Raw genomic sequence first — 24,345 nt, 5'->3', positions numbered from 1 at the left:
CCCTAACCAGGTCCACTTCTAACTTACTTTTCTTCGCATTGAAGCTCCCTAATTTGCAAGAGGTGATAGTTGGGGGTGGAGGAAACTCAAGGTAGAGTCACTGGAGGCAGTAACACATCTATCCAATCAGAGCACAGAACAAGGGAAGAGGTGGGGAGAAAGCTAGCCATGGACAACCTGTCTATTGACCACGTCACAGCAGAAGGGAGAAGAGATGAACAATAATGAGGTGATCAGAGAAAGGGGAGAGGGAGAGAAAAAGAAGCTAAGAGGTAGGCAGAAAAGGGAGAATCGGATCCATTTTAGAGCTAGAAGGGAATCTGGAGATCATCTAGCCCAAATTCCTCATTTTACAGTGGGGGAAACTGAGTGCTACAGAGATTAAGGTGATTCTCCAAAGGTCAAGGAGTTAGGGAGCAGCAGAGGTGGGAATTTGATTCCATACCTTCTTACAACCAATTCTGATGCTGCAAAGAGAGAGAGAGAAGAGAGCTGGGGTTGGGCAGGGTAGGTAGGGGGAGACTGGGGAGAGCAGAGAAGAGACAGGGGTTGGCAAAGAAGGCAGCTGGGGGAAAAGCACTTTCCTTGGGATAACTCTTTGAGGTAAGTACTATAGGTATTATTATCCCCAATTTATAGATGAAGAAACTGAGGCCTAATGAGATTAAGGAAATGACTCATGGTGACACAAGCTAATAAGTATGGGCGCCAGGCTGCAAACCAATGTCCCCTGACTCCAAGTCCCTCCCCCTCCCCTCCTTTCCAGAGGGCCTCCCAGGCCTGGATCTGTGTTGAGCTGGAGATGGGAGACCCCCAAGTTTCTAGCTACAAGCACCCTCCTGAGCCTGGTTTCAACAGAGGGAAGCTGAGGCTAGGGAGGAGCAGGGGCCCAGGCTGAGATTAGCACCAGGACAGGGGCGGGGCCAGCTCCCAGCAGCTGTCCATGCCTGTCCAGGGCCCTAAGAAGCATGCTTGCCTCCAGCACCCCTAAAGCTCAGGCCTTGAACTGGGTCCCTTGCCCCTGCCCACAGCTCAGCCTGAGAGCCCAGGCCTCTGCCCATTGATGAGGAAGAGGAGGAGAGGGAAGGAAACGGCCAGACCTGCCCATGTCCCACCTCATGCCAACAAGAAACCCTCAGGATCTAGCCAAGAGAGAGAGGGTGACACCTGCTGGTCTTTTTGAGGTCCCCCCACCCAAGAAAAGTGATAGAGATCCCCTCTAGGGTCCCTTAAGCTCCACAGGATCCCAACTGTCCCATCTTCAATTCCCTCCCAGACACAGGATACTGCTGACCTGGGGCAGGGGTGGGCTCCGGGGCAGTCTGTGCCAGGGTCCCCTGGGAAGTGGGTACCACGGGTGGCTCAGGCACCTCCTCAATCTCCTTCCGACGATAGGCCTGCTGCTGACTCGGGGTAGGGGTGGGCTCCGGGGCAGTCTGTGCCAGTGTCCCCCGGGAAGTGGGCACCACCGGTGGTTCAGGTACCTCCTCGATCTCCTTCCGACGATAAGCCTGCCGCTGACCTGGGGCAGGGGTGGGCTCCAGGGCAGTCTGTGCCAGGGTCCCCCGGGAAGTGGGTACCACCGGTGGCTCAGGCACCTCCTCGATCTCCTTCCGACGATAGGCCTGCCGCTCTTCCCTGGCACTGTCAGATCTCTTGGGAGGGCAGCTCAGGGGTCCCTGCACCGTCTGGACCCGAGCGGGTGCCCAACGGGCAGGAGCCACCATAGCCACAGGACGACGTACACGCTGCAGGGATGCAGGCACAATCTCGGGGGGAAGATGCAGGTACTGGCGCAGGTGGGCAATGCCCTCATTGGTGAGATACCAATAAAAGTGGCGCCAAGCAAAAGTCTCCCGCACCAGGCCTCGTGCCTTCAGTGAGCCCATGGCCCGAATGACCTGCAGGTTGGTGACCCCACCAGGAACATGGGGGTGCAGGCTCTGGGGCCGCAGGTCCTTCTTGGCCACCATCACACCTTCCCTGAAGAGCAGCTCATAAATGGCCCGGAGCTGGTCCAGGGGCATGAGCATGCCAGCCACCATGGTGAGGACGCGCAAAGGGGACCCGGGGAATCAGTGATCGGTCTGGGAGTGCGGGTGGAGCCCGGGGAGGAGAGGGAGGCGGCGGCAGCAGGGAAGGCGGCAGCGGCAGGGAAGGCAGCTTCCTCTCCCCAGGGTCAGCGGGTGGCTGACGCGGGCAGGCGGGGCACAGGAATGAACAGCAGGGCAGCGAGGGGAGCAGCCCAGCCGGGGGGAGTGCAGCGGCAAAGGGCTCCTCACAGCTCTTAGCACATGTCCCGCAATGAGCCCCAGGATCTCCCTGGCCCAGCCTGGGCCCCGGGCCCCTCCCCCTCCGCAGCGCCTGCCAGGCAGCTCAGTCCCAGCCCCCTCTGACTCAGCAGCCAATGGGCCCGCTGCCCCTCCCGGCCAGGCGGCCGCCACTCGGTGGGGAGGGTGCTCTGGGGGGTAGTGGAAAGGAGGGGATCGGGGGCTCAGCTCCCCCAAGGTGCCTCTTCTCTATCAGAAATGACTCGTTTCTGAAAGACATCCTTCAACAGGCTTAAGGAGGGATCCCGAGGCGGGGGCCCAGATGGAAGTCATTGACACAGAAGATGGAAGAGGCACCAACACTGAGGCTGGGAGGCCTGGTTGGGGGGGGGGGGTCGGGACTCATGAGATGGTTACTGGGTTGGGATTGAAGGGGCTGAAAGTCTGAGACCTAAAGGGTCCCAGGAGAATGAGACGGAGAGCTAAGAGAAGAACCTGGGAGGGGCTCAGCTGGGGAGGGGGTGATGGAGCTCAGAGGCAGAATAGTGCAGGAGAGTAGGAAAGAGGGATCCCCCTGCTTCCCCCCACCCCCACCCATGCTTTGAGAAAAGAAGCACGATCCCCAGAACCTGATGGCCAGACAGAAGGGCAGCTGCCCCAGAGCCTGGGCACGCCCCTTCATTGCTTTTCCTGGGGACTCTATAGAGGGGCACAGGTGTCCCTCCACCCTACATTCCTGATTCAGGTCCAAATCCCCTCCCCTTAACCTCTTCTGTGCCAGGCTCTATTCGGCGCAATCCTGAACACTTTGTTCCCCCAAGTGCCAAAGAACTTGCACCTGGATCCTGGAGCCAGGATCAGCAGGCGCCTCAGGAGGCTGGGCAGAGCCGTCGGGGTGACCCCCCAGCAAACAGAAGTGGGCAGCCTGGCCCAGAAGAAGAATCTATCTTTCCAGCTGCCAGGAGGAAATCAAAGTCACCCTGAGGCTGTCTCCCTCTGCCCCGCCCACGTTGCTGTACATTCCGGGGGGAGGGAGGGAGAAGAATAGGACCCGGATGGGGTGGGAGATGCTGAGCACACACTTCTGCCTGGGGGCCTCTGCCTCAGGTTCCCCAATGGGCTGAAGAGGGAAGGAGAAAGACCTGGGGTCAGAGAGGCAGGGGAATGGGGAGAAAGGGGGAGGGTAGGTGAGGGCAAGCAAGAGAGGAGAAGACAGGTGTGTGTGTGTGGCCAGAAGGGGTGGGAGAGAGATGGCTAAGCGGTGGAAGAGGAGCGGGGGGCACAGGTCTGGGAAGGACAGGGCAGTGTGGGTCAAGGTGGAGATGAGTGGAAGACACTCACAGGGCAGGTGAGGTGGGTGGAGGGAAGAAGATTCGGGGTGGGGGGGCGATCAGTAGAAGAAATTAGTGAGGGAAACAGGTGTGGGCAGACATCGGTCCTCACCCTCAAGCAAACGTTCTCATTCATTCACATACTCTGAGCCTCAGAGCCCAGTGATAAATAGGGCAGCTGGGAGAAGGGGGGGGGGCAGATCCGGAATGGGAGGGAGGAGTATGCAGTAGGCGTGGGGCGGGTTTAATAGGGCGGTCACCATGGCAGCAAGGAGCACACAGGCAAACAGAGCATCCCCCACCCCCTGACGTGGAAACTTTGAAGTCAGAGCTGAGTCTGGCCATTTCCCACAGACCACAGAGGGTTAGGAGAGAAGGAGGGAGGGAAAGAGGGAAAGAGGCCCTGGCACTACAGGGTACAGGGGGAGGCACAGTCTGGGGGAACACGTTCGAAATCATCTTGGTTGTTGGCATCCTTCCCCTAAAGCCAATCAGGAAGATAGGGAAGGGCAGGGCAAAGGAGAATGCAGAAAAGAGGAGAAAAAGAGACAGAACCCAGGATGCTTGGTCAACGAGACAGTGGCATGATGCCCTAAGGTTTAGCCATTCTGAACTCTCCCTCCCCATTTTTCTTCTAAACCCTCTTCCATGGGAATGCTTAATCTTTTTTCTGTGTCATAGACCCCTTTGGCAGTCTTGAGAATACTGTGGACCTCTCTTCTCAAAATAGGGCTTTTAAATGAATAAAATAAAATACAAAGAAATACAATTAGAGTGAAATATAGTTATCAAAATACTAAAAGTTCCTGTTTCACAGACTCTTGAAATTCATCCCTGGAACCCAACTACTTAGAACCAAACTAAGAGCTCCTTACTCTACAGCCCCATTCGACCCCATCCAGGAAATCACAGAACATCAGTATTGGGAAGGACGCAATCTCAGAAGTCACCTAATCCAACGGCATCCCCAACCTGTGGTTCATATATCCTTTGCCTGATTCGGTGACTTCTAGTGTCAGCTCATTCGACTTCAAGAAAACTTAATTGTTAGTAAGTTTTCTAATGAAATGGGACATTGAGCCGAAGCTCTCTGAAACGTGTACTTCATGTTTCTCAGTTTTCAGTTCTCTTAGTCCAAGAAGCAGGAAACCACGGAATGACAGGGTAGGAAAAGGACTGTTCCAATCCCCACCCATAAAGGAATCCCCACTATGACATATTCAACAAGTCGCAGTCCAGGGCCCCTATTCATTCCACTATGGGACAGCTCTAATAGTAAGGAAGTTTTTCTTTACATCAATCCTAAATTTGTCTCCCAGAGATTTCCCCACCCAGTGTTGCTAATTATGCCCTCTGGGGCCAAAGAGAACACACCTAATCCCTCCCCACATGACAGAGCTTCAACTACTTAAAGACAGCTATCAAGTTCCCTCAGAATCTTCTCTTCCCCTTTCCTGATGGTTCAAGGTCTGTGGATTTCAACAAAGGCAAATGCACCAATTCACCAATTCATCTTTTTATTTCGAGGCTTAAGAAAAGGAAGGGAGATCAATCTTTGGGGCTCACCTCTGCCTCTCACACCTACAGACTGTGTGGCCAAGCTGTGTGACTGGTCCCTCAACCTTTCCTCTTGTTTTCCTATTAATAAAAGGGAACTAATGAATGCTTTTAACCTTTTATTTCCTGGGGTTGTTGGGAGGCTCAAATGAGAGAACAAGTCTTGCAAAACTTTAAATCTAATCCCTCTTCAATTCAATTTTATTCAGTTTGACAATAATTACATGCAGAACAACAATTGGGGATACCAAGATAAAAAACCAAAACAACATCAAATGTTTACATTCTACCAGAGAGTCATACCATTTAAGAAACCCCTAAAATACATGAAGACAGCTATTATTGGCCCCAAGTCTTCTCTAAATGAAATATTCTCAGCTCTTTCAATCAACCTTCAAATGGTATAAATCCAAGACCTTTCCATCCTCATCACCCCACCAGCACTACTAGCACCACCACTGCCATGATCTACAGCTTATCAACATTTTTCCTAAAATGTGACATCCAGACCTGAATGTAATCTGAACAGGACAGAGGACAACAAAACTCTTAAAACTAGGTCTGGACACTTCTTCTCTAAGGGTAACCTAAAATCGTTAGCTTTTTTTGGCTGTCATATCAGCTTTTGATTCAAATTTACTAAAAATAAAAGGAGAGGGGTGGCTAGGTGGCGCAATGGATAGAGCACCGGCCCTGGAGTACCCTAGTTCAAATCCAACCTCAGTCATCTAATAATTACCTAGCTATGTGGCCTTGGGCAAGCCACTTAACACCATTTGCCTTGCAAAAAAAAAAACACCTTAAAAGTAAAAGGAGAAATTTCCACTCTTATCAATCCCAAAACTAGTCTCTTGGCTACCAGGAGGAAACTGTGCACCTTTGCTTCTCCCATTCAAGCCTGGAAAGGTAATCAAACTGTCCTGGGGAGTGAGAGTGCATCTCCCAGTCCTCCCCTTATTTTACAGATCGGGTATTCCACAATTCCCCATCATCTATCCACTCATATGGATCAAGTACAAAAGACTAAGACCAATGCTGAGCAGGAGGGAAGAAAGGAATTGCTGTACTATTCCTATTTAACAGACTCATCAAAATTGCCATGAAGGTTACTGGGCCAACAGGACCAACTCATATCTGAATCAGAACACCCTCTATAATATGCCTGATGAATGGTCATCTGACTTCTGAATAAATAAATCACCATTTAGTCATCCAACCATTCATTCATCTAACCTTATACTTGAAATCCTTTTGTAAAGAGGATACCCATCACCTTGAGAGATGATGTTTAGATGACTCTGTTAATCAAAGTTTTATCCTTATATCAAGCCTAGATTCTCCCCATTTGACACATAGAGATAGACACTCTGAAAAGATGAATGTTTTGCTAATAGAACATAACATGGGAGGAGAGTTGGATTTGACAGAATTCTATCTGGTCCAGCTCCTACCCAATTCAAGTGACTTCTCCAAAACAGATCTAAATGCAATACATAAAACCTTTACTCACACAATCCATTTTTGGTCAACTCTGTGAGAAAGTTCTTCCTTTTATTGTTTGAAATGGACCTTCTTGGGTCCCTACTCCTAGTTTTCTACTTTTTGGGGGGGGTCAGAAAAAAACACATTTTAAACACCAAAGCACAGATTTAGAGCTGAAAGGATCCTCAGAAATAACCTACTCTAATTTCTTCATTTTATTGATGAATAAAATGAGCCCAGGAAAAAGTAATGTTCAAGGTAGCCTGGGTATCAGAGCCCAGATTTTGAACTCAGCCCTCTGGCTCCAAATTCCTCCCTGGGCCACAGCCTCTCCCTCTACTGAATGAGGGTCAAGATATTTTAAGATGGAAATCATGTCACTTGGTACAGAAGAAAGAAATTGGTCTAGGAGTCAGGAGACTTGGGTTCTGGTCTCAGCTAAATCACTAAGCAGCTGTGTGACCTTAGGCAAATCATAGCCTCTCTAGGCTTCATTTTCTTTATCTTTAAAATGAGAGAATTGGGCTAGCCCAGATTTCTTCCATTTCTAATAAGCAATGAGCCTGTGCCCATGGTCTTCTTTTATTTGGGGGCAAATATTCATCCAACTAATATTCATATGGCTAATTCCAGTCTTCTTATCAGTTTGATTGCCTTCCTCTCATCAATGTCCTTTCTAAAGTGTGATTCCCTAAATTGGACACAATATTTCAGATGTAGTTTAGTCAAAACAGGGGAAAATAGACTACCCTCTCCCTTTGGACAACTAAAATCCAAGTGTCTTGACAAAGCCTTGAATGCCCCATTGAAATACCTCCTGAACCCATCCTTTGTCCAAAAATATCCTGGATAATATTCTTCTAAATCTAGAATATGAATGCTCTCCCCCTAGACCATTCCGTAATCTTCCAGGGTTATTTCACACTCTTTTCCAATGGCACATTTCCATGTGGTTTTTCAATAAGGATTCCATTCTTAAATGTGCCCCACCCAGTCCTTTCTTTTATCGTCCCCTGATACAGGATGTCTCCACACAAGGCTCCCCTCCACCATCCTCCATGAGTCATTCTTCAATTCTCTAAAAGTTCCCTGATGATGATGATGATGATGATAGCTCTAGCATTTACAGTGATCTAACTTTTGCAAAACACTTTAGAAATACAATTTCAATTGATGCCTCTTTTCTAGCCTTTGCCAATCCCCAAACACAATCTGTCCGTCCAAACCACGCGCTCCAAACTATTTTCTAACTCCAGGTCCTGTTTTTGAGACAATGGTAAGAATCATCACCCATAGCTCTTCTTTTTAGTTCCTCCACCCAAAGGACAGTAGGCCCTTGACTGGTGTAGTACTGTCAGTGTACAGCAGGGGGCAGCAACATCACTGCCTAAAGAGACAGGAGGGTGGAAATACCTCGGAGACCCCCACCCTGCTGGTCCCCTTCCTTCAAATTGTGGACCCCTGGGCTTGTCCCTAGGGAGCAGGGGGGCTCAGGCTAGGAGGAGCACGACATAGGTGCTTGGCAGGGAGGAGAGCCTTGCAGAGGCCACCCATCCTCCCCTCCCCCTCCCCCCAATCTCAAACCAGGTCACTGCAGACAGCAGCCACCTCTGCTGACTCAGCCCTGGAGGCTGAAGCTGGGACCAAGAATCACTTCCCCCAGCAGCACTAATTCCCCCAGCCTTGGGCCCGACCTGGCCTCACCCCAGCCCCCACATCCACCCACCCGAGCAAAATGAATAGCCTGCCCAGCCCTCAGGGAGGGCAGAGGGGGTTGGCAACCAGGTCTCCAGGGTGACTTACTCAGGCTGATGGGGCAGCTCCCCCCATTCCCAGTCAGACAAGAAGCCACTGTGTGGAACCACCCAAAGAGGGGGGCCTCTCCCCAGTCTCACTGGCGCCTCAGGCACTCATTCCCTCAGGGACCCTCCTTCAAGGGAGGTCAATCAGGAGCTCATATGTACCAGGGTCTCCAGGCAGGGCTGAGCCTCCCTGAAGGAAGGCGGGGGGAAGTGTGCCAGAGACAGACAGATCGCCAGGCTTGGCTCCAATCCCTGCTGCAGAGGAGCAAAGAGCCCCCTCCCCACCAAAGCTACAGGGGGCCCCTGAGAGACTGAAAGATGGGAGGAGCCCTCCCGAACCCTTTTATTCAGAACCCCTCCACAATGCTGTGAGCAAGGACAGTTTTATGTATGATGTTAGAGCTGCTGCATTCAGTAGCGGCCTAAAGAAAGGCCCAGGGGAGAGGAAGAAAGAAAAGGGAGTCTTCCTCATCCATCAGGGGACCACTCCCACAGCCTCTTCTCCTCCCTCAGTCACCCCTCCCCCCCGTCTGGGTGCAGCAAGGTCTACTCAGCTCACGTCCCTCGTGGACGGGGGGGGGTGCTCCCCTCTTTCTCACAGGGCGCCTAACTGGAGAATACAAGTGGAACGGGGTCCCCATCGAGGGGGAGGGGAGGAGTCGGAGTGTCTTGGCAGCATCTGGCCCCCTACCTGTCTCCCAGGAAAGAAGCTTGGGACTCCAGCCGTCCCGAACTGCCCGGCTGTAGTCTTAGCCCGGGGGGCCCCAGAGGCCCGCAACACGGGTCCCCCGCTGGCAAAGGGGCGGCATGGAGGGGGAGGAGTCTGGGGGGCCGCCCCTGCAAAGCGAGGGCTCCACGTGGGGTCCCGGACCCACATTTCCCCCTGCAGATCGGGGCAGCTCACTCAGAGCTCTAAGAAAGCAAGACCTACTCTTGCCCAGTCCGGCCCCCAGGGTCCCACAGAGGCCCCCTTAGCCTCCCCCAGACCCAGGGCCCCCCGACCACGGGTCCTCGACCCCCCCACTCCTCCCCCCGCGGTCTCCCCCAGACCTTTCCCAGCCCTTCCACAGGACAAGTCCCCCCCCGGCCCTGGCCCGCACCTTTGAGGGAGCTGATCTCGTGCTGGATGGCGCGGGAGGGGTCCATGGCCCCGGGGCTGGGGCGGGGGCTGCGGCTGGGCCACTCACACGCCCCCCGCACACCCGCACCGGGCCGGCCCGCAAGGCTCAGTCTGAGCGCCGCAGCCTCGGGGGGCGGAGAGGAGCGGGGGGCGGGACCGCGAGGCCGGGACCCCGCGGGGGGCGGGGCTCCAGAGGATCAATGCGGGAGAGGGAGGGAGGGGGGCAGGTCTGCAGGCAGCCAATCCCAGGCGCATGCTCCAAGCCCAGGGCCCTCCTGCATCCCACCAGTGTCCCAGACCCCTCCGACCCCTAAAGCTCCAAGCTACGGGACCGGGGCGGAAGGGAAGCGTTCTAGGGGGACACTAACCTCAGATGGCCCCCTCCTTCCACATGTACACCAGCCCTTACCTACCACAAAGTACCAACTTTCCCCCAAGAAGCATGGCATAGCTCGGCCCTGATGCTGAGAAGGGAGGGGCGAGGCCCTAGTATCCTGGGGGTCCCCCGGTCCCTCTCTCACTCACTCACAGTCTCCCAATTCCTCCCTATTCGGCTCTAGAATTATCGAGCATTGAACTGGATTTGGGGGTCCTGGCCAGGTTTTGTGGGATGGGGAAGCAATAACCAAAGCCCTGGTAGCCCTGGCAGAGACATTCATGTCCCCAAGGAGTTCAAGGTCCTGGGGGCGGGGGATTCTTTATGTTACTCTGCCTAAAAACATGCCACTATACTCTCCCCCATCACTTTTGTCTCTTAGTTGTCCAGATTTCTTTCTTGACCCAGCTCAAAACCTACCCTGGACAGGAGACCTTCCCTGGGCTCCCCAGCCTCTAGTGAGCTGCTGACTCAGGCCAGATTACCTTCCATTTGATAAATATGCATCTTGTGTGCTCTAGTTCTTTTCTTATTGTCTCCCCCATTAGAATGCAAGTTTCTTAAGACAAGGACAGTGTTTGCCTTTCATTGTATCCTGAGCCTCTTTACATGGTGCTTGAAACATAGTAGGCCTAAAAATGCTCATTGATTGATTCCCAACACACATAATGGTTGAAATTTTTCCATTAGAAATTCACAATGGTCCCCAGTCCCTTCTCTGTCTGTCCCTCTCACCACCTAAATCCTGTCCAACTCAACTGCCTACTTCTCGGAGTCTCAAACACTGCAACCCACAAGAATGTCCTCATGGATAAAACAGCAAGGAATAATGGAAAGAACAGGAACTCTGGAGTCAGAAGACCCAGATTCAAATTCAGTTTTTGTATAACCTTAGGCAAATCATTTACTTTCCCTGGGGCTCCATTTCCTATTTGAAAAATGAGGGATTTAAATCAGAGGGTTTCTGAGGTCTTCAAATTTAGATCCTATGATTTCATGAACTCTATCAATAACCTACAAAAATGAATTTTATTAACTCTGTATGTTATAGCGTACTTTACAATTCACCATGTGCTATGGAATCTATTATCTTATTTGATCATTATAACACTGGAAGACAAGCAGGACAGATTATTATCCCCATTTTCCAAATGAGGAAACTGAATGGCAAAAGGGTACAACAATTTGTCCAAGTTCATACAGAGTGTAAATGGAAGAGCTCAGTCTGGAATACATGTCTTCTGATGCTTGGGCCCATTGCACTAGATTTTCTTGTGGGCATAATTTTATTAAGGATTGTAGTCATTCAGTGGTTATTATTCAAAGCTTTATTTGTCCTCCTAGACTCAATAAAGGAAGACAGAATAGCATCTCAATTGCCCATGGGGAAACCCTACTATATTTTTTCAGAAGGAAGAGTGATGGGGTGCAGATGGGATGAGTGGCACAGTGGAAGGAGTACCACATTTGGAATCATAAAACTGTTGTGTGGCTCTGTTGCTTGTTATTTGTGTAAAGTCTGTAGTCATTCTACTTCTCTAGAACTGTGCCTTCCTGGGATGGCTAGGTGGTGCAGTGGATAGAGCACTAGCCCTGGAGGAATACCTGAGTTCAAATCCAGCCTCAGACACTTAATAATTACCTAGCTGTGTGGCCTTGGACAAACCGCTTAACCCATTTGCCTTGCAAAAATTCTAAAAACAAAACAACAACAACAACAAAAAAAAACTGCGCCTTCCTGCCTCCATATCATTCCTTATATCTTATATCTTTCTTGAATGTTCTCCACAGTCCCTCCTAATCAGCTTGTTGAAATCAACCCTTTCCTTCTAGGCTCAATTGAAATATCACTTCCTCCATGAAACTTTTCCTCATCTCCTTTATCAGTAACAACTTTCACCCTTGAATCTCACAAAGTACTTTTTAGGGTTTTTTTTTTTAATTTATTCACTTGTTTTTCAAATTATATGTAAAAATGGTTTTCAACATTCATTGTTGTAAAAATTTTCTCCCTCTCACCCTTCCCTCTCTGCTCCCTAAGACAGTAACTAATCTGATATGGGCTATACATGCACAATCATGTTATATATATTTCCTTATTAGTCATGCTATGAAAGAAAGAAGAATCAGAACAAAAGAGAAAAAACACAAGTAAAAAAAACAACAAATTTTAAAAAGTGAAAATTGTATGCTTTGATCTGTATTCAGACTTGTTAATTCTCTCTCTGGATCACATAGCATTTTCTCCAACTTCACTGATAGCCTTACCACACACTCCATTAAAGATATCCTTATTTTGGTATCATTGGTATATCATATCCCCATATTGAAGATGCTGTATTATAACAAAAAAAGAAAACTACATTTAGAGTTGGAAATCTGGGTTCTAATTCTGGGTCCCACACTTACTAGCTATGTGACCCTTAACTATGTGATGCTCACCTCCTCAAGCCTCAGTTTTCTCATCTGCAAAATAAGGATAAGGCAAGTCCAACTCTGAATACAAAATTTCTTCATCTTTAAAATAGGGATACCATAAGTGCTTTGTAAAGCATTATAGAAATGTGATTCATTGCTAGACTATGCATTCAATGAAGATAACTTTCGATCTACCCAAGTGCTCTTAGGAAAGGTCTATCTCTTCCAGTCAATAAAATCTTTTCTTCCTGCAGATCTCATATAACACTTTATTTTATACTATTCTGATTCATTTATCATGTAAAAGGAGGTTGACCATTGACAGTTCCCTTATCTGGGGTATATGGCTACCTGGTGTTTTGACAAAGATGCTGCTGAAGGTCTGCAGACTGCAGTTGTTGATTTGCATATGAGAGACTGGAGAGGATATACTTTGTTCTCTCAATTGCCCTTGGCTGCCAAAAAAGGATGAGAGAGGATATATTTAATTCTCTAGTCACTTGCTGCTGAAAGGAGGCAGAAAAAGGAAGGATAGGAAAAAAAAGAAGAAAGACTAGAGAGTTTAATATGTGGGTCTACTGCCACTTGGCGTTAAGGAGTGTAGAGCATCCTTCTCTCTTTACTGTCAACAGTTGTTAAAAGGATCATTTGTTTTTGTCCTTCATTTTCAAAGAAGACCACAACATCAGGGAAGTGATGCCATGACAAGCACATGAATTGGATTTGAGTGAGGGGGCGCTGTGCTAAGTCACCTGCCTCATTTTCTCCTCCAGAGTCATCCATGTCCAGTGACCAGATATGAAGCAGGACGACTGGAGATGACCCTGAATGAGACGCAATCAGGGTTAAGTGACTTGCTCAAGGTCATACAACTAGTAAGAGTCAAATGTCTGAGGTTGGATTCTAATTCCTATCCTCCTGACTCCAAGGTCAGTGCTCAGAAGAGAGGAGACAGAAGGTACTTCCGGGCATTGCTACCTATTTTTGCTGAGAATGGATGAAAAAAGAGTTTTAAAGATTCTTGACAATCTTCGGATAAAAGTTGTTACCTTTTCCTAGAAGGGTATGACACTACTTTAGTCAATGGTATCATCCAAATTTGAAGCTGGAAGTGATGGATACTACAGTTGCTGTTAAATAGCAACCTCAGATAAATAGAGGAACAGCTTAGAAGCAATGCATCCTAGAATTAGCCCAGCAAAGCAACTTGGCCTAATGAAATATCATGCCTAATGAAGTGCTAGCTCAGCATAGTATGAATCAGCATAGCATGAATTATATTGGTGATGGATGTCTTGAATAACAAATTCAATCAGATGGTCCAGATAATGTGTTGAAGAAATCTGAAGAAGGGGATGACAATCACCTGCTCATGAGATGATGAGCTGGCTGAGATTGCTACCTTCCCTGCCGGATTGAAAACACTAATGCTCCAACTACAAAGAAGACAGGGTTACTTTGTGTGTCTGGGATGTTTGACCCCCTCAATTTCTACCACCAGACCATTTAGTACTCTCTGGTTAAACTGGTTGGAGTGCCCATGAGATTCACCTACAGCTTTCTCAGAACATCAGCTTAATTAACTGTGTTAAACAGAATGCTGCTCCATTGAATGAGAGGAAAGAGAAATTTCACCAAATATGGGTTAACTGGAATTGAGCAGTATTTAAAAATATTGAGCAAGATGCTGAGCAGATTGAGTCCCATACCTTCATCCTGTTTATGAAGATCCTCTAGCAGCTTTCAAACATCATCTCACTGCTCTTATTTCATTTAGAAGGCTTATTGATGACATTCAGAGAAAGATAGAACACATTCTTCATTGTGTTAGATAGCTCTGGGCAACCCTTATAATGATCTGATCCTTTCAGGACCTTCATGACCCTGATCCAGGAGGAGAACAACAAGATTCTTTCTGTCTAAGAGCCTATCTAGATCAAATGCATGCCTGCTTGGCCAAGGATAAACCCCTCACTTGGATCATGGGATCTTTTGTCCCATCCAACCAAGGTTTCCAAAAGGCTGAGAGAACATCTGAAAAGATTCCAGAAAACTGGAATGGTTCAGGCTCAATATATAAATTTCTGTCCTGAGACAGAAAGAGGATACCATGATTTATATTTCTAGAGTTGTGAGTTATTCTGGCCACATTTATTTCCTGAATTTTTGCTTTACTGCCTTAGGGCTTTAAGTCTATATTCACTCTCTCTACATTGATGTGAGAGTGTGATACAGATTTATGGGTATAATATTATATATTATGTATTTGTTTTATATTTTAAGAAAATGATTTGACTCATGTTCATTATTAGTGTCTTTTATTCAAGGAAATACACTAGTGGGGGTTTCACAAGTCATAGTGTTAGTAAGAATAGATGTCAACAAAAATTACCCTAGGATCAAAGCATATCGAATATAATAACCACCCTCCCTCTGAGAAACTCCAAATTGCTAGCAAGGAGGTAGGTTGAGGGGGAAAGAGCCACACAGGAATAAAAGAATGAGGGTAGGGAAGTAGAGGAGAGGATTAAACCAACATCCACTACTTTGGTGGATTGCTTCATTCTAAGAACTATATATGAAATACTGTCTGTTTTAGGTGTCTATGTTGTACAATAGTCCCATTAGACTATTAGCACCATCATAGCAAAGAGCTTATTTTAGCTAAGTTGTTTATCTTTTGTATCACTTAGTATGGAAAGTGTTTAATAAAAGTTTAATGAATTAAATTTGATGAAAGACATATGAGAAAGTCACACCCTCTCAGGTCACAATTTTTACATCTCTAGACCTCCCTAATTCTGGGTATTATTTCTCTCTGAATGTAGCCTAAGATTACATTGTCTTTTGATTGCCATATCACACAATCCCTAAAGCCCCCTATAGCTTATTCAGAAGAACTGGTATCTATTCATACCTCCAATGATTCATAACCATACAGCACCACCAAAAGAACAGTGGTATTAAAAAGACAAGGTATTGGGGCGGCTAGGTGGCACAGTGGATAAAGCACCGGCCCTGGAGTCATGAGTACCTGGGTTCAAATCCGGTCTCAGAAGCTTGATAATTACCTAGCTGTGTGGCCTTGGGCAAGACACTTGACCCCATTTGCCTTGCAAAAAACCTTAAAAAAATAAAAAGACAAGGTATTTTATACCAGGGGCAGCTGGGAATCACTGAAAGCACCACATAATATTTCAAATGTGTGGAAAGCCACTCTCCTCCTGTTTCAATTCTGGGTCCAGCTCATCAATTATCTTCATTCTCCATAAGAACTGTTTATATACCTAAGACATATCTGTGCTCAGATCTACTTATCCTGCCCTACTCTCCTGACCTCCAGTCTTGACTCTTCAACTATTTGACATCTTCTCTCCTTCCTCAATACTCCTTCACTTGATGATCCCGTTGACTCCCAAGTATTCAATTATCACCATTATGCTTGATATTCTTGAATCTCCTTATCCGGCCCTAACTACTCTCCTGGCCTCTAGTCTTACATCTTGACATTTTTTCTTCTTCCTCAAAACTCCTTCACTTGGTAATCTCATCTACTTCCAGGGATTCAAGTATATCTAAGACTTTTATTCTTGGATCTACTTCTCCTATCCTAAAGTCTCTACTGACTTCCAGTCTCACATCTCCCACTATCTTTCAGTTTTCTTGGACTTGATGTCCAAAAGATATATTAAATTTAATATGTCTGAAATGGAGCTTATAATCTTTCCCACTAAATATTTTCTCCTACTTCCAAACTTCCCTATGACTGTTGAGGCACCACCATTCTCCCAGGCCCCCCAGACTCATAATTTAGTCATCCTCAGCTATTCACTATCTCTCACACCATATCTAATATATTGACAAGGCTTGTTGATTTATCCTTTGCAACATCTTCTGAATATATCCCATTCTCTACTCCAATATTGCTCCCACCCTAGTGCCAGCTCCCATCATCTGATACCTAGACAACTGAGATAGCCTGTTAGTTTGTCTGCTAACTGTCTCTCTATTACAGTTTATCTTCCATTTTCCAAAATAATCAAAATTATTTTTCCTAAGTGCAGGTCTGACTCTATTCAATAAACTTCTGATTCCTAATCACCCATAGAATTAAACGTAAAATCATCTGGCATTCAAAGCTCTTCCCATTTCCATTCTTCTTACACCTTACACCCACTACATACTCAGATTCAGTGACACCTGCCTCCTTGCTGTCCTCAAAAGAATCTACTCCATCTCCCAACTCCAAGATGGCTGTTCTCTTTGTCTGGAATGCTCTCTCTCCTCATCCCTGCCTCTTGCCTTCCCCAGCTTCCTTCAAATCCCAGCTCAAATTCAACCTTCTACAGGAAGGCTTCCCATCCTTCTTCATTCTAGAACCTTATTGTAATGTAGAGAATGTATTCTTGAAAGCATATTCTTGACATTTTGAAAGAGAAACAGTGATCACTTAGAGCCAGCACAGGTTTATCATAGATAAATCTTGTTACAATAACCTGATTTCCTTTTTAACTGGGTTATTATTAGGCTAGTTAGATCATGAGAGATTGCTATAGGCATGGCTATAACTGGATTTCTGCAACACTTTGGACAAAGTCTCTTGACATATCCTTGGAAGACAAGATGAAGTGATGTAGGCTAAATGGTAGTACAGTTAGCTAAATTTGGAACTGGTTGAATGACTGAACCCAAAGCCCAGTGATTAAAGGATTGATGTCATCCTGGAAAGATGTCTCTAATACCCTAGGCATCTAATACCCTAGATACTGGGGAGATGGAGACTGGTGTATCTCTTGAGCTCAGCAGTTCTGGTGAGCAGTGTCCACACAAGGTTCAGCCTTAATGTTGGTGAGTCCTTGAGAACTAGTTCCCTTAAGGAGGAGTGAACTTGGCCTGGTTAGAAATGGAGCAGATCAAAACTTCCATGCCGATTGGCATGGAAGTATGGTAGTATGATAGTATGCTAGTATGATAGGGTCCATTTGTAACCCTATTCTTCCAGCCCAGACAAAATGGGGAGATTTCATATTTAAAAAAAATAAATAAAAAGAATATCTCTATTGAAAGGACTTTTCTGTTTATGGCTATGACTTGTTCAATGTTTTCATCATTGATTCATATGAACACATAAAGGGGAAGAGAAAAGAAGGAAAATGAAGAGAATAGACCAATTCTGTGCTACATCCTCTACAAATAGTATCTCATTTAATTCTTCCAATAACCCTTGAGATCGTATTATTGTTGTCTGTTGTCTGTTTTTAGTTGAAGAAACTAAAATAGAGTTTAAGTGACTTGCCCAGAGTAACATAGGTAATAATAACTGAGGTCATATTTACAGTTGAAGAAACTAAGGCAGACAGAGGCTAAGTGACTTGCCCAGAGTGTCACAGCTAATAAGTGAACTCTAGTCTGCCTCCAGATTTGTACTTCAAGTACAATACTCTATTCATTGCACCCCTTAACTGCCTCATGTTATAAGATGGCATGCTTATTAATTTTGTGGATAAAAACAAAGATTTCTAGTAGGATAGAATAACAGGTTGAGCATAATACAGGGTCAGAGAGGGAGCAAAATGAAATTCTTCATTTCAGTGTTTCAGTAAATTTATCAGCCTTCCAAAGGTGTGGATCATAACCCAGTTATACATTCTCATCTTGTGCTTTTCTAGCTCACAACTTCCATAAAGATCTTATCTTAATGCCTCATGGATTTCTGACCATAGGTTTGTTTTTGAGGTAATTGGGATTAAGTGACTTGACCATCACTAGTAAGTGTCAAGTGTCTGAGATCATATTTAAATTCAGTTCCTCTTGATGCTAAGACCAGGGTTCTATCCCATGTGACCATGGGTTATTGAAAACTAAACCAACAAAGTACAAACTTGAGTTGATTTTACCACACTGGAGAATGGGGCTGGTGATAGATATTTTTGTGTGTGTGTGTGTGTGTGTGTGTGTGTGTGTGTGTGTGTGCGTGCTGTCAAGGACTAGCCTGACAAAGAAGGGGACCTCAATCCCCAAGAGGTTGGCCAACTTAGGTCATGGCCATTCAGGAAACAAGTCCTTTAGGTTTAGAGAAGTATATTGCACAATTAAGTCCAATAAGTTAGAAGCATAATATGACTGTGCTCATTCAAACTTAGGTTGCTTTAATAGAAACATGTTTTTCAGAAGAAAGGAGAACAATATTCTATTTTCTATGTGGAGCCAGACAATATTTGGAGTTTTGTGTTCAGTTTTGGGTATCACATTAGGGGGAAATAAGTCAATAAGCATTTATTAAGCCTCTACTATGTTCTTGACACTGTTCTAAGCACTGAAGATACAAAGAAAGAGAAAAATCAGAGCTAGAACAATGACCAAATGAAACAGATACAAAGGATGGTAACCAGGACAGTGAGAAATCAGGATATATGAAGATGTAGAGGATGTTTGAAAATGTATAAGAAAGTGGATAGCTCTGAGGAGGACACAACAGCTTCCTACCAGGGCTGATCTGAGGAAGATGGATTTTACCTGACTACTTCACTCTGAAGGGCAGAACTGAGATAATATACATTAAGTACTATATAAATGTAAGATATTATTATGGCTACTATTATATTTAATCCCATTCTTCTTATCTTTTCAACAGAGTTCAGAGAGAACTCTGGGAAAAGTTTTTCTCCTGCTATAATTCTTTTTTTTTTTATTTGTTTTCTGCAAGGCTTTGGGGTTAAGTGACTTGCCCAAGGTATTAAGTGTCTGGGGTCAAATTTGAACTCAGGTCCACCTGACTAAAGGACCTGTGTTCCATCCACTGTGCCAGCTAGTTGATAATTCTTTTAATGTTTAATGACTATTGGGCAGATGGTCAAAATGACTGTTTTTTGTAATTGGAGTTCAAGTCTTATTCATAAGAACTAGCATTTTATATAGCAAATTAAGGTTTTCCAAGTGCTTTATAAATATTATTTCCTTTTTACCCTTGTAATGTTGAAGTAGGAAGTTATCACACCCATCTTATTGATGAGAAAACTGAGTCTGAAGGAGATTAAGTGATTTGCCTAGGATGGCAAAACTAATAAGGGTCTGAGGTAGATTTTGAATTCAGGTGGTTTTTTTTTTGACACCAAATCTAGCTCTCAAAGTACTATAAAAAGGGATGAAGATTCATATTCTGTAATTATTATAACAATAATAAGTTTTAAGCATGTAAAAATCATAATGATGATGATGAAGAATGACGTCTCCAAAGTACATCATCCTGACTGCCTTTCCTTTATTTTGCTGGTTCTCCAACTTCAAAATATGAACTGTGGGTTGACCTTTCAGGGATTTTTTTGTTTATCATTGTTATTATTTTTGAGTAATGGCCAAGTATATATTACATGAGATAAATTTCAATTTAGAATAAAATGAAACTTCCTAATAATTAAAGCTCTCCCAAACTACAATGTACAAGGGAGAGAGTACAATGGGGGGAGGTGAAGAGAATAACTAGAACCACAAAAGGTAACAATGAAACCTTTTTAAATAGTATGGGCTTCTTCTAGAGGGTAGTTCCTTTTCTGCCCTGTTTCCAAGGCTAAGCACAAAAAGTCTAATATATATTCTAACTTGTACTAAAGTCTATGCTTTATCTTCCTGTTTGAGCTGAACTGAGGCCAGTCCATGGATCATTTTATATCTGCAGACCTAGGATCCAAGGGACTGGCACTGCAGTAGATAAACTGCCAGGTCTGGATTCAGAAAAACTCATCTTTCTGAAATCTGTTCTCGGAGGCTTGCTATTTGATCCTGAGCAAGTCACTTAACCCTATTTGCCTCAGTTTCCTTTCTAAATGAGTTAAAGAAGGAAATGGCAAACTACTCCAGTATCTTTGCCAATAAAACCCCAAATTGTGTGTGTGGGGGGGTCACAAAATTGGATACAACAGAACAAAAAGGATCCATGTAATACATGGGTTCTTGAATGGAAGTGAACTTTATCACTGAGCATTTACAGGCAAAAGTTGCATGTTGTGATATCTAGAGTTTAGTGGCAGCAGGTAAACTTTGACATTCCTTAAAACTTTGAGTCTTTTTTTGTTTTTAGGTTTTTTCAAGGCAAATGGGGTTAAGTGTCTTGCCCAAGGTCACACAACTAGGTAATTATTAAGTGTCTGATGCCAAATTTGAACCCAGGTACTCCTGACTCCAGGGCCAGTGCTCTATCCACTGTGCCACCTAGCCCCCCCAACTTTGAGAGTCTTATGCTGCCTTTTGGGGAAAACAGGAGGCATATACAGGGGCCCTGCCCTCAGGCCCTCAAAGTCTCATAGTAAGAAGGAACTTGGATACAAATAAGCTTGATATAAACCAGAATGTTGAGTCCTTGCCATACACAGCTTCCTTTTATTATTCAGCTTTTCCAGTGGCCTTTATTTTAGTCCTCATCCTCTTTGACCTTTTTGCGGGATTGGACAATGGATTACCCCTTCTGTGTACTTCTGAGATGTCCTATTTTACTCCTCCTCCTCCATGACACTAACTGCCTCTTTGATCAGCTTCAATGGCTCTTAAGCCCCTTCTTAATCCTTTAATATGGGAACTTCCCCAAAACTGAATAGTTATATGATACAGTAGATAGTGCACCGGTCTTGAAATCAAGAAGACCTAAGTTCAAATCTGGCCTCAAACGCTTATTAGCTATGTGACCCTTGGGCAATTCATTTAACCTGACCTGCCTTAATTTCCTCATCTCTAAATGAGCTGGAGAAGGAAATGGTAAACCACTCCAGTGTCATAGCCAAGAAAAGCCCAAATTGGATCATGAAGAGTAAGACACAACTGAAATGATTGAACAGCAACTCCCCAAGAATCTCTTCTTAGACTGTTCCTCTTCTCTCTCTACTTCAGACACTTCATCACCATGGAAATGGCTCCAGCTATTACCTCTATCCAAATGATTCCCTGACCTTTCCTGTAGCACTGACCTCCCTTTGGAACTTCAGACTCACATCTCCAACTCCCCATAGGACATTTCTACCTGGACATCCAACCTGCCCTCATCTCAAACTCAACATGTCTCAACAACTCAACAAATTAATTTTCTTTCCTCTCTAAAACAATTTCTTCTTTTGACTTGATGTAAGTGCCAATGGTAGCACCATTTAGCCATCATGAGATGTTTGTTACCTTTGGCTTCATTTTCACTCTTCTCTCACTTCTCAAATCAAATCCATCCATTACTAAGTCTCATTCATTCCACTTCCTTGGTATTTCTTACTTCTACTGCTACTACCATAGGACAGGTTCATAGTTCCATGTCTCTGGACAGGTCTTCTTCCCTCAAATCTATTCTTTTTACACTTGTCATGTTCATTTTCTTTATGCATAGACTTGATCACATCCTTCCTATGCTCAAAGGTCTTTTTCTAAAGGTACAAATGCTTTTGCCCAGCATTCAAGGTCCTCTATAATTTCTGCCTTTTACAGGATCATAGTCTGGAAGGAACTCCAGGGATCATCTACTTCAAAATCTCACTTTGCAAATGAGGAAACTGAGGTACAGGAAGGTTAGGTGATTTGCCTGTGGTCATACCAAGGACAATAGAGAAAAAAACATAGGAAACTGGATAGAAACTGAATGCAGAGCCAGGAATATCTGGGTTCAAATCCCACACCTGACATCCTGGCTTCTGGGCAAGTCATTTGGTCTCTCAGTACTCCAGGTTAAAAATATCAGTCCCAGCTACTCACAGGCCACTTATGACCAACAGCACTGACTGCCCAAACCAGATTAAAATGTGATTAGTAAATATTTAACAAAATAAATAAAAATACAATAAAACACTGATAGTATTACATTTTAAAACTAAGTCAATAGGCGGCTCCCAAGGATCTTAATGTGTAGTTCAGAAGTCCCTATTTCTATTTGAATTTAAAACTACTGCTCTTGGCAATTCTTTAAGACTACAAACTGCAAAGAAAATGCCTCTTCACATTTGTATTTTATTTATTTATATTTTTTAGATTTTCAAGGCAATGGGGTTAAGTGGTTTGCCCAAAGCCACATGGCTAGGTAATTATTAAGTGTCTCAGGTCAGATTTGAACCCAGGTACTCCTGACTTCAAGGCTGGTGCTCTATTCACTGCGCCACCTAGCTGCCCCGCTTTTTCACATTTGTAAAGGGAGTTTCCTTGCTCAAGAGTCCTCTCTATCAGTGAAATCATGAGGTGAATGACTACTCCTACCCCTTTCTGATCTCAGAGCCAATATTCTTTCTACTCAATGTCATAATTCTTCCCTTAACCCAGTAGCTCATAACCTGGGGTCTGGGAACTTGTTTCTGAAAAATATTTTGATTTTTTTTCCCAATATAATTGGTTTCCTTTGTAATCCTATATATTTTATGCATTTAAAGATATGATTCTCAGAAAGGTCTACAGTCTTCACCAGATTAACTGCCTAAAAAGTCCATGACACAAAAGTCTTGACAAAGTCCTGCAGTCTATGGACAAATCTCAATTGTTCATGCAAAACCTCTCTCATCTCCACACCCTTAGGCGATTTCCTGGACTGGAATTCAACAAATTCAAATTCCAGCAATATTTGATAAAAATCTTTCTAAGCTAGGGGTTAGGGATGCAAAGGTAAATGGTACAGAGGGCTTACCCTCCAGGACATTACAATATAAACACATCAAGTTTCAAACCTTTTTTTTTTGTCTGTTTGTTTTTTGCAAGGCAATGGGGCTAAGTGACTTGCCAAAGGTCACACAGCTAGGTAATTATTACATGTCTGAGGTTGGATTTGAACTCAGGTCCTCCTGACTCCAGAGTCATGCTCTATCTACTGTGCAACCTAGCTGCCCTCCTTACCCATTCTTTAAAACTCAATTCAATTACTTCTTTCTTCAGTGGAGCCTTTCCTAATCTGCCCAGATGGTAATGACTGATGCTTCCTCATGAATTTCATGTTGCATATAGTTTTGCAATTCTGAAATCCATTTCTTGTCCTGTAAATTATTTTAGATGATTTTTATCTGTATTGGTGTATCTATATCTTGCATCTCTCTATGTACCTTTATCTAGCACTCTGCATACAGTGGGTGTCTAATAAGTGTTGGGAGATTTGAATCAAAATCTATGTCTGCAGTCCCAGATTTTTCACCTCAGCTCTTGTAACTCCAAGATCTAGCTCAATATCTCGCCTTAGATGTCTCATAGGCTCCTCAACCTCAGCCTGTCCCTAAATGAACTCATCAGCTTCCTCTCTAAACCCGAATCTCTTGCTAACTTCCTTTTTAATTTTCACTATCTGTCCAACTACTTAGACCAAAGCTTTAGAGTCCCTTTGACCCTTCTTCCTCATTTAGTTTAGAACTGGAAGGAACCCCAGAGACCATTTACTACAAAACCTCACTTTGCAAATGAGGAAACTGAAGTACAGGGTGGTTAAATGATTTACCTATAATCATACCAAGGACAATAAGAGGTAAAAAAAGTAGTATAGTGGCCTCTCAGCTAAGTCCTATAGAAGGTATTTTCATAATATCATTTGTTACCTCCCTTAATTTTCTTTTTTTTTTAGGGTTGTTTTTTTTTTTTTTGGCAAGACAAATGGGGTTAAGTGGCTTGCCTAAGGCCACACAGCTAGGTAATGATTAAGTGTCTGAGACCGGATTTGAACTCAGGTATTCCTGACTCCAGGACTGGTGCTTTCTCCACTACGCCACCTAGCCACCCCTACCTCCTTTAATTTTCAAGAACCCCTTTCTTTGAGCTTGGATCACCCTCCTCTCTGATTCCCCCCTTCCACTTTTAAACTCTCCCCCCTTTCATTCTGTCTTATAGGCAAGTTCTAAGGCATTGACCTATTCAAATACTGTCACTTAGCTCTCTGCTGCCTAAAATAGATAAAATTCTCAAACCTGCATTTTAATCCCTCCTTAATCTGCCTCAAAACTATCCTTCTAGTCTTATCTGATACTTCTGCAGAGGTAGACCATTGGTGCTGGTAGTC

The 24,345-nt window shown here is 44.7% G+C and overlaps 1 protein-coding gene across 10 annotated transcripts in view; it reads right to left on the bottom strand.

The window, feature by feature from the left end:
- PLEC (plectin) overlaps positions 1 to 24,345 on the bottom strand; it is a 113,944-nt gene that overhangs the window by 77,177 nt on the left and 12,422 nt on the right. For 3 of the 10 annotated variants that reach the window (XR_012471860.1, XR_012471861.1, XM_074203142.1), the window contains exon 1: positions 1,295 to 2,146. The exons of 5 other annotated variants lie outside the window; for them this stretch is intronic. Coding sequence is in view for 1 of the 5 variants with exons in the window: in XM_074203142.1 (XP_074059243.1) it covers positions 1,295 to 2,045 (751 nt within the window). In the remaining 4 variants the exon portion in view is untranslated. Of the gene's footprint in view, positions 1 to 1,294; positions 2,147 to 9,542; positions 9,604 to 24,345 lie in introns of those variants that run through there. 2 more of the 10 variants (XR_012471872.1, XR_012471874.1) reach the window with 1 other exon arrangement.

The sequence above is a fragment of the Macrotis lagotis genome, chromosome X (assembly GCF_037893015.1).
Source record: "Macrotis lagotis isolate mMagLag1 chromosome X, bilby.v1.9.chrom.fasta, whole genome shotgun sequence".
NCBI lineage: Eukaryota > Metazoa > Chordata > Mammalia > Peramelemorphia > Peramelidae > Macrotis > Macrotis lagotis.
The sequence above is the reverse complement of the archived record's forward strand: the minus strand, read 5'-3'. Positions and strand labels throughout refer to the sequence as shown.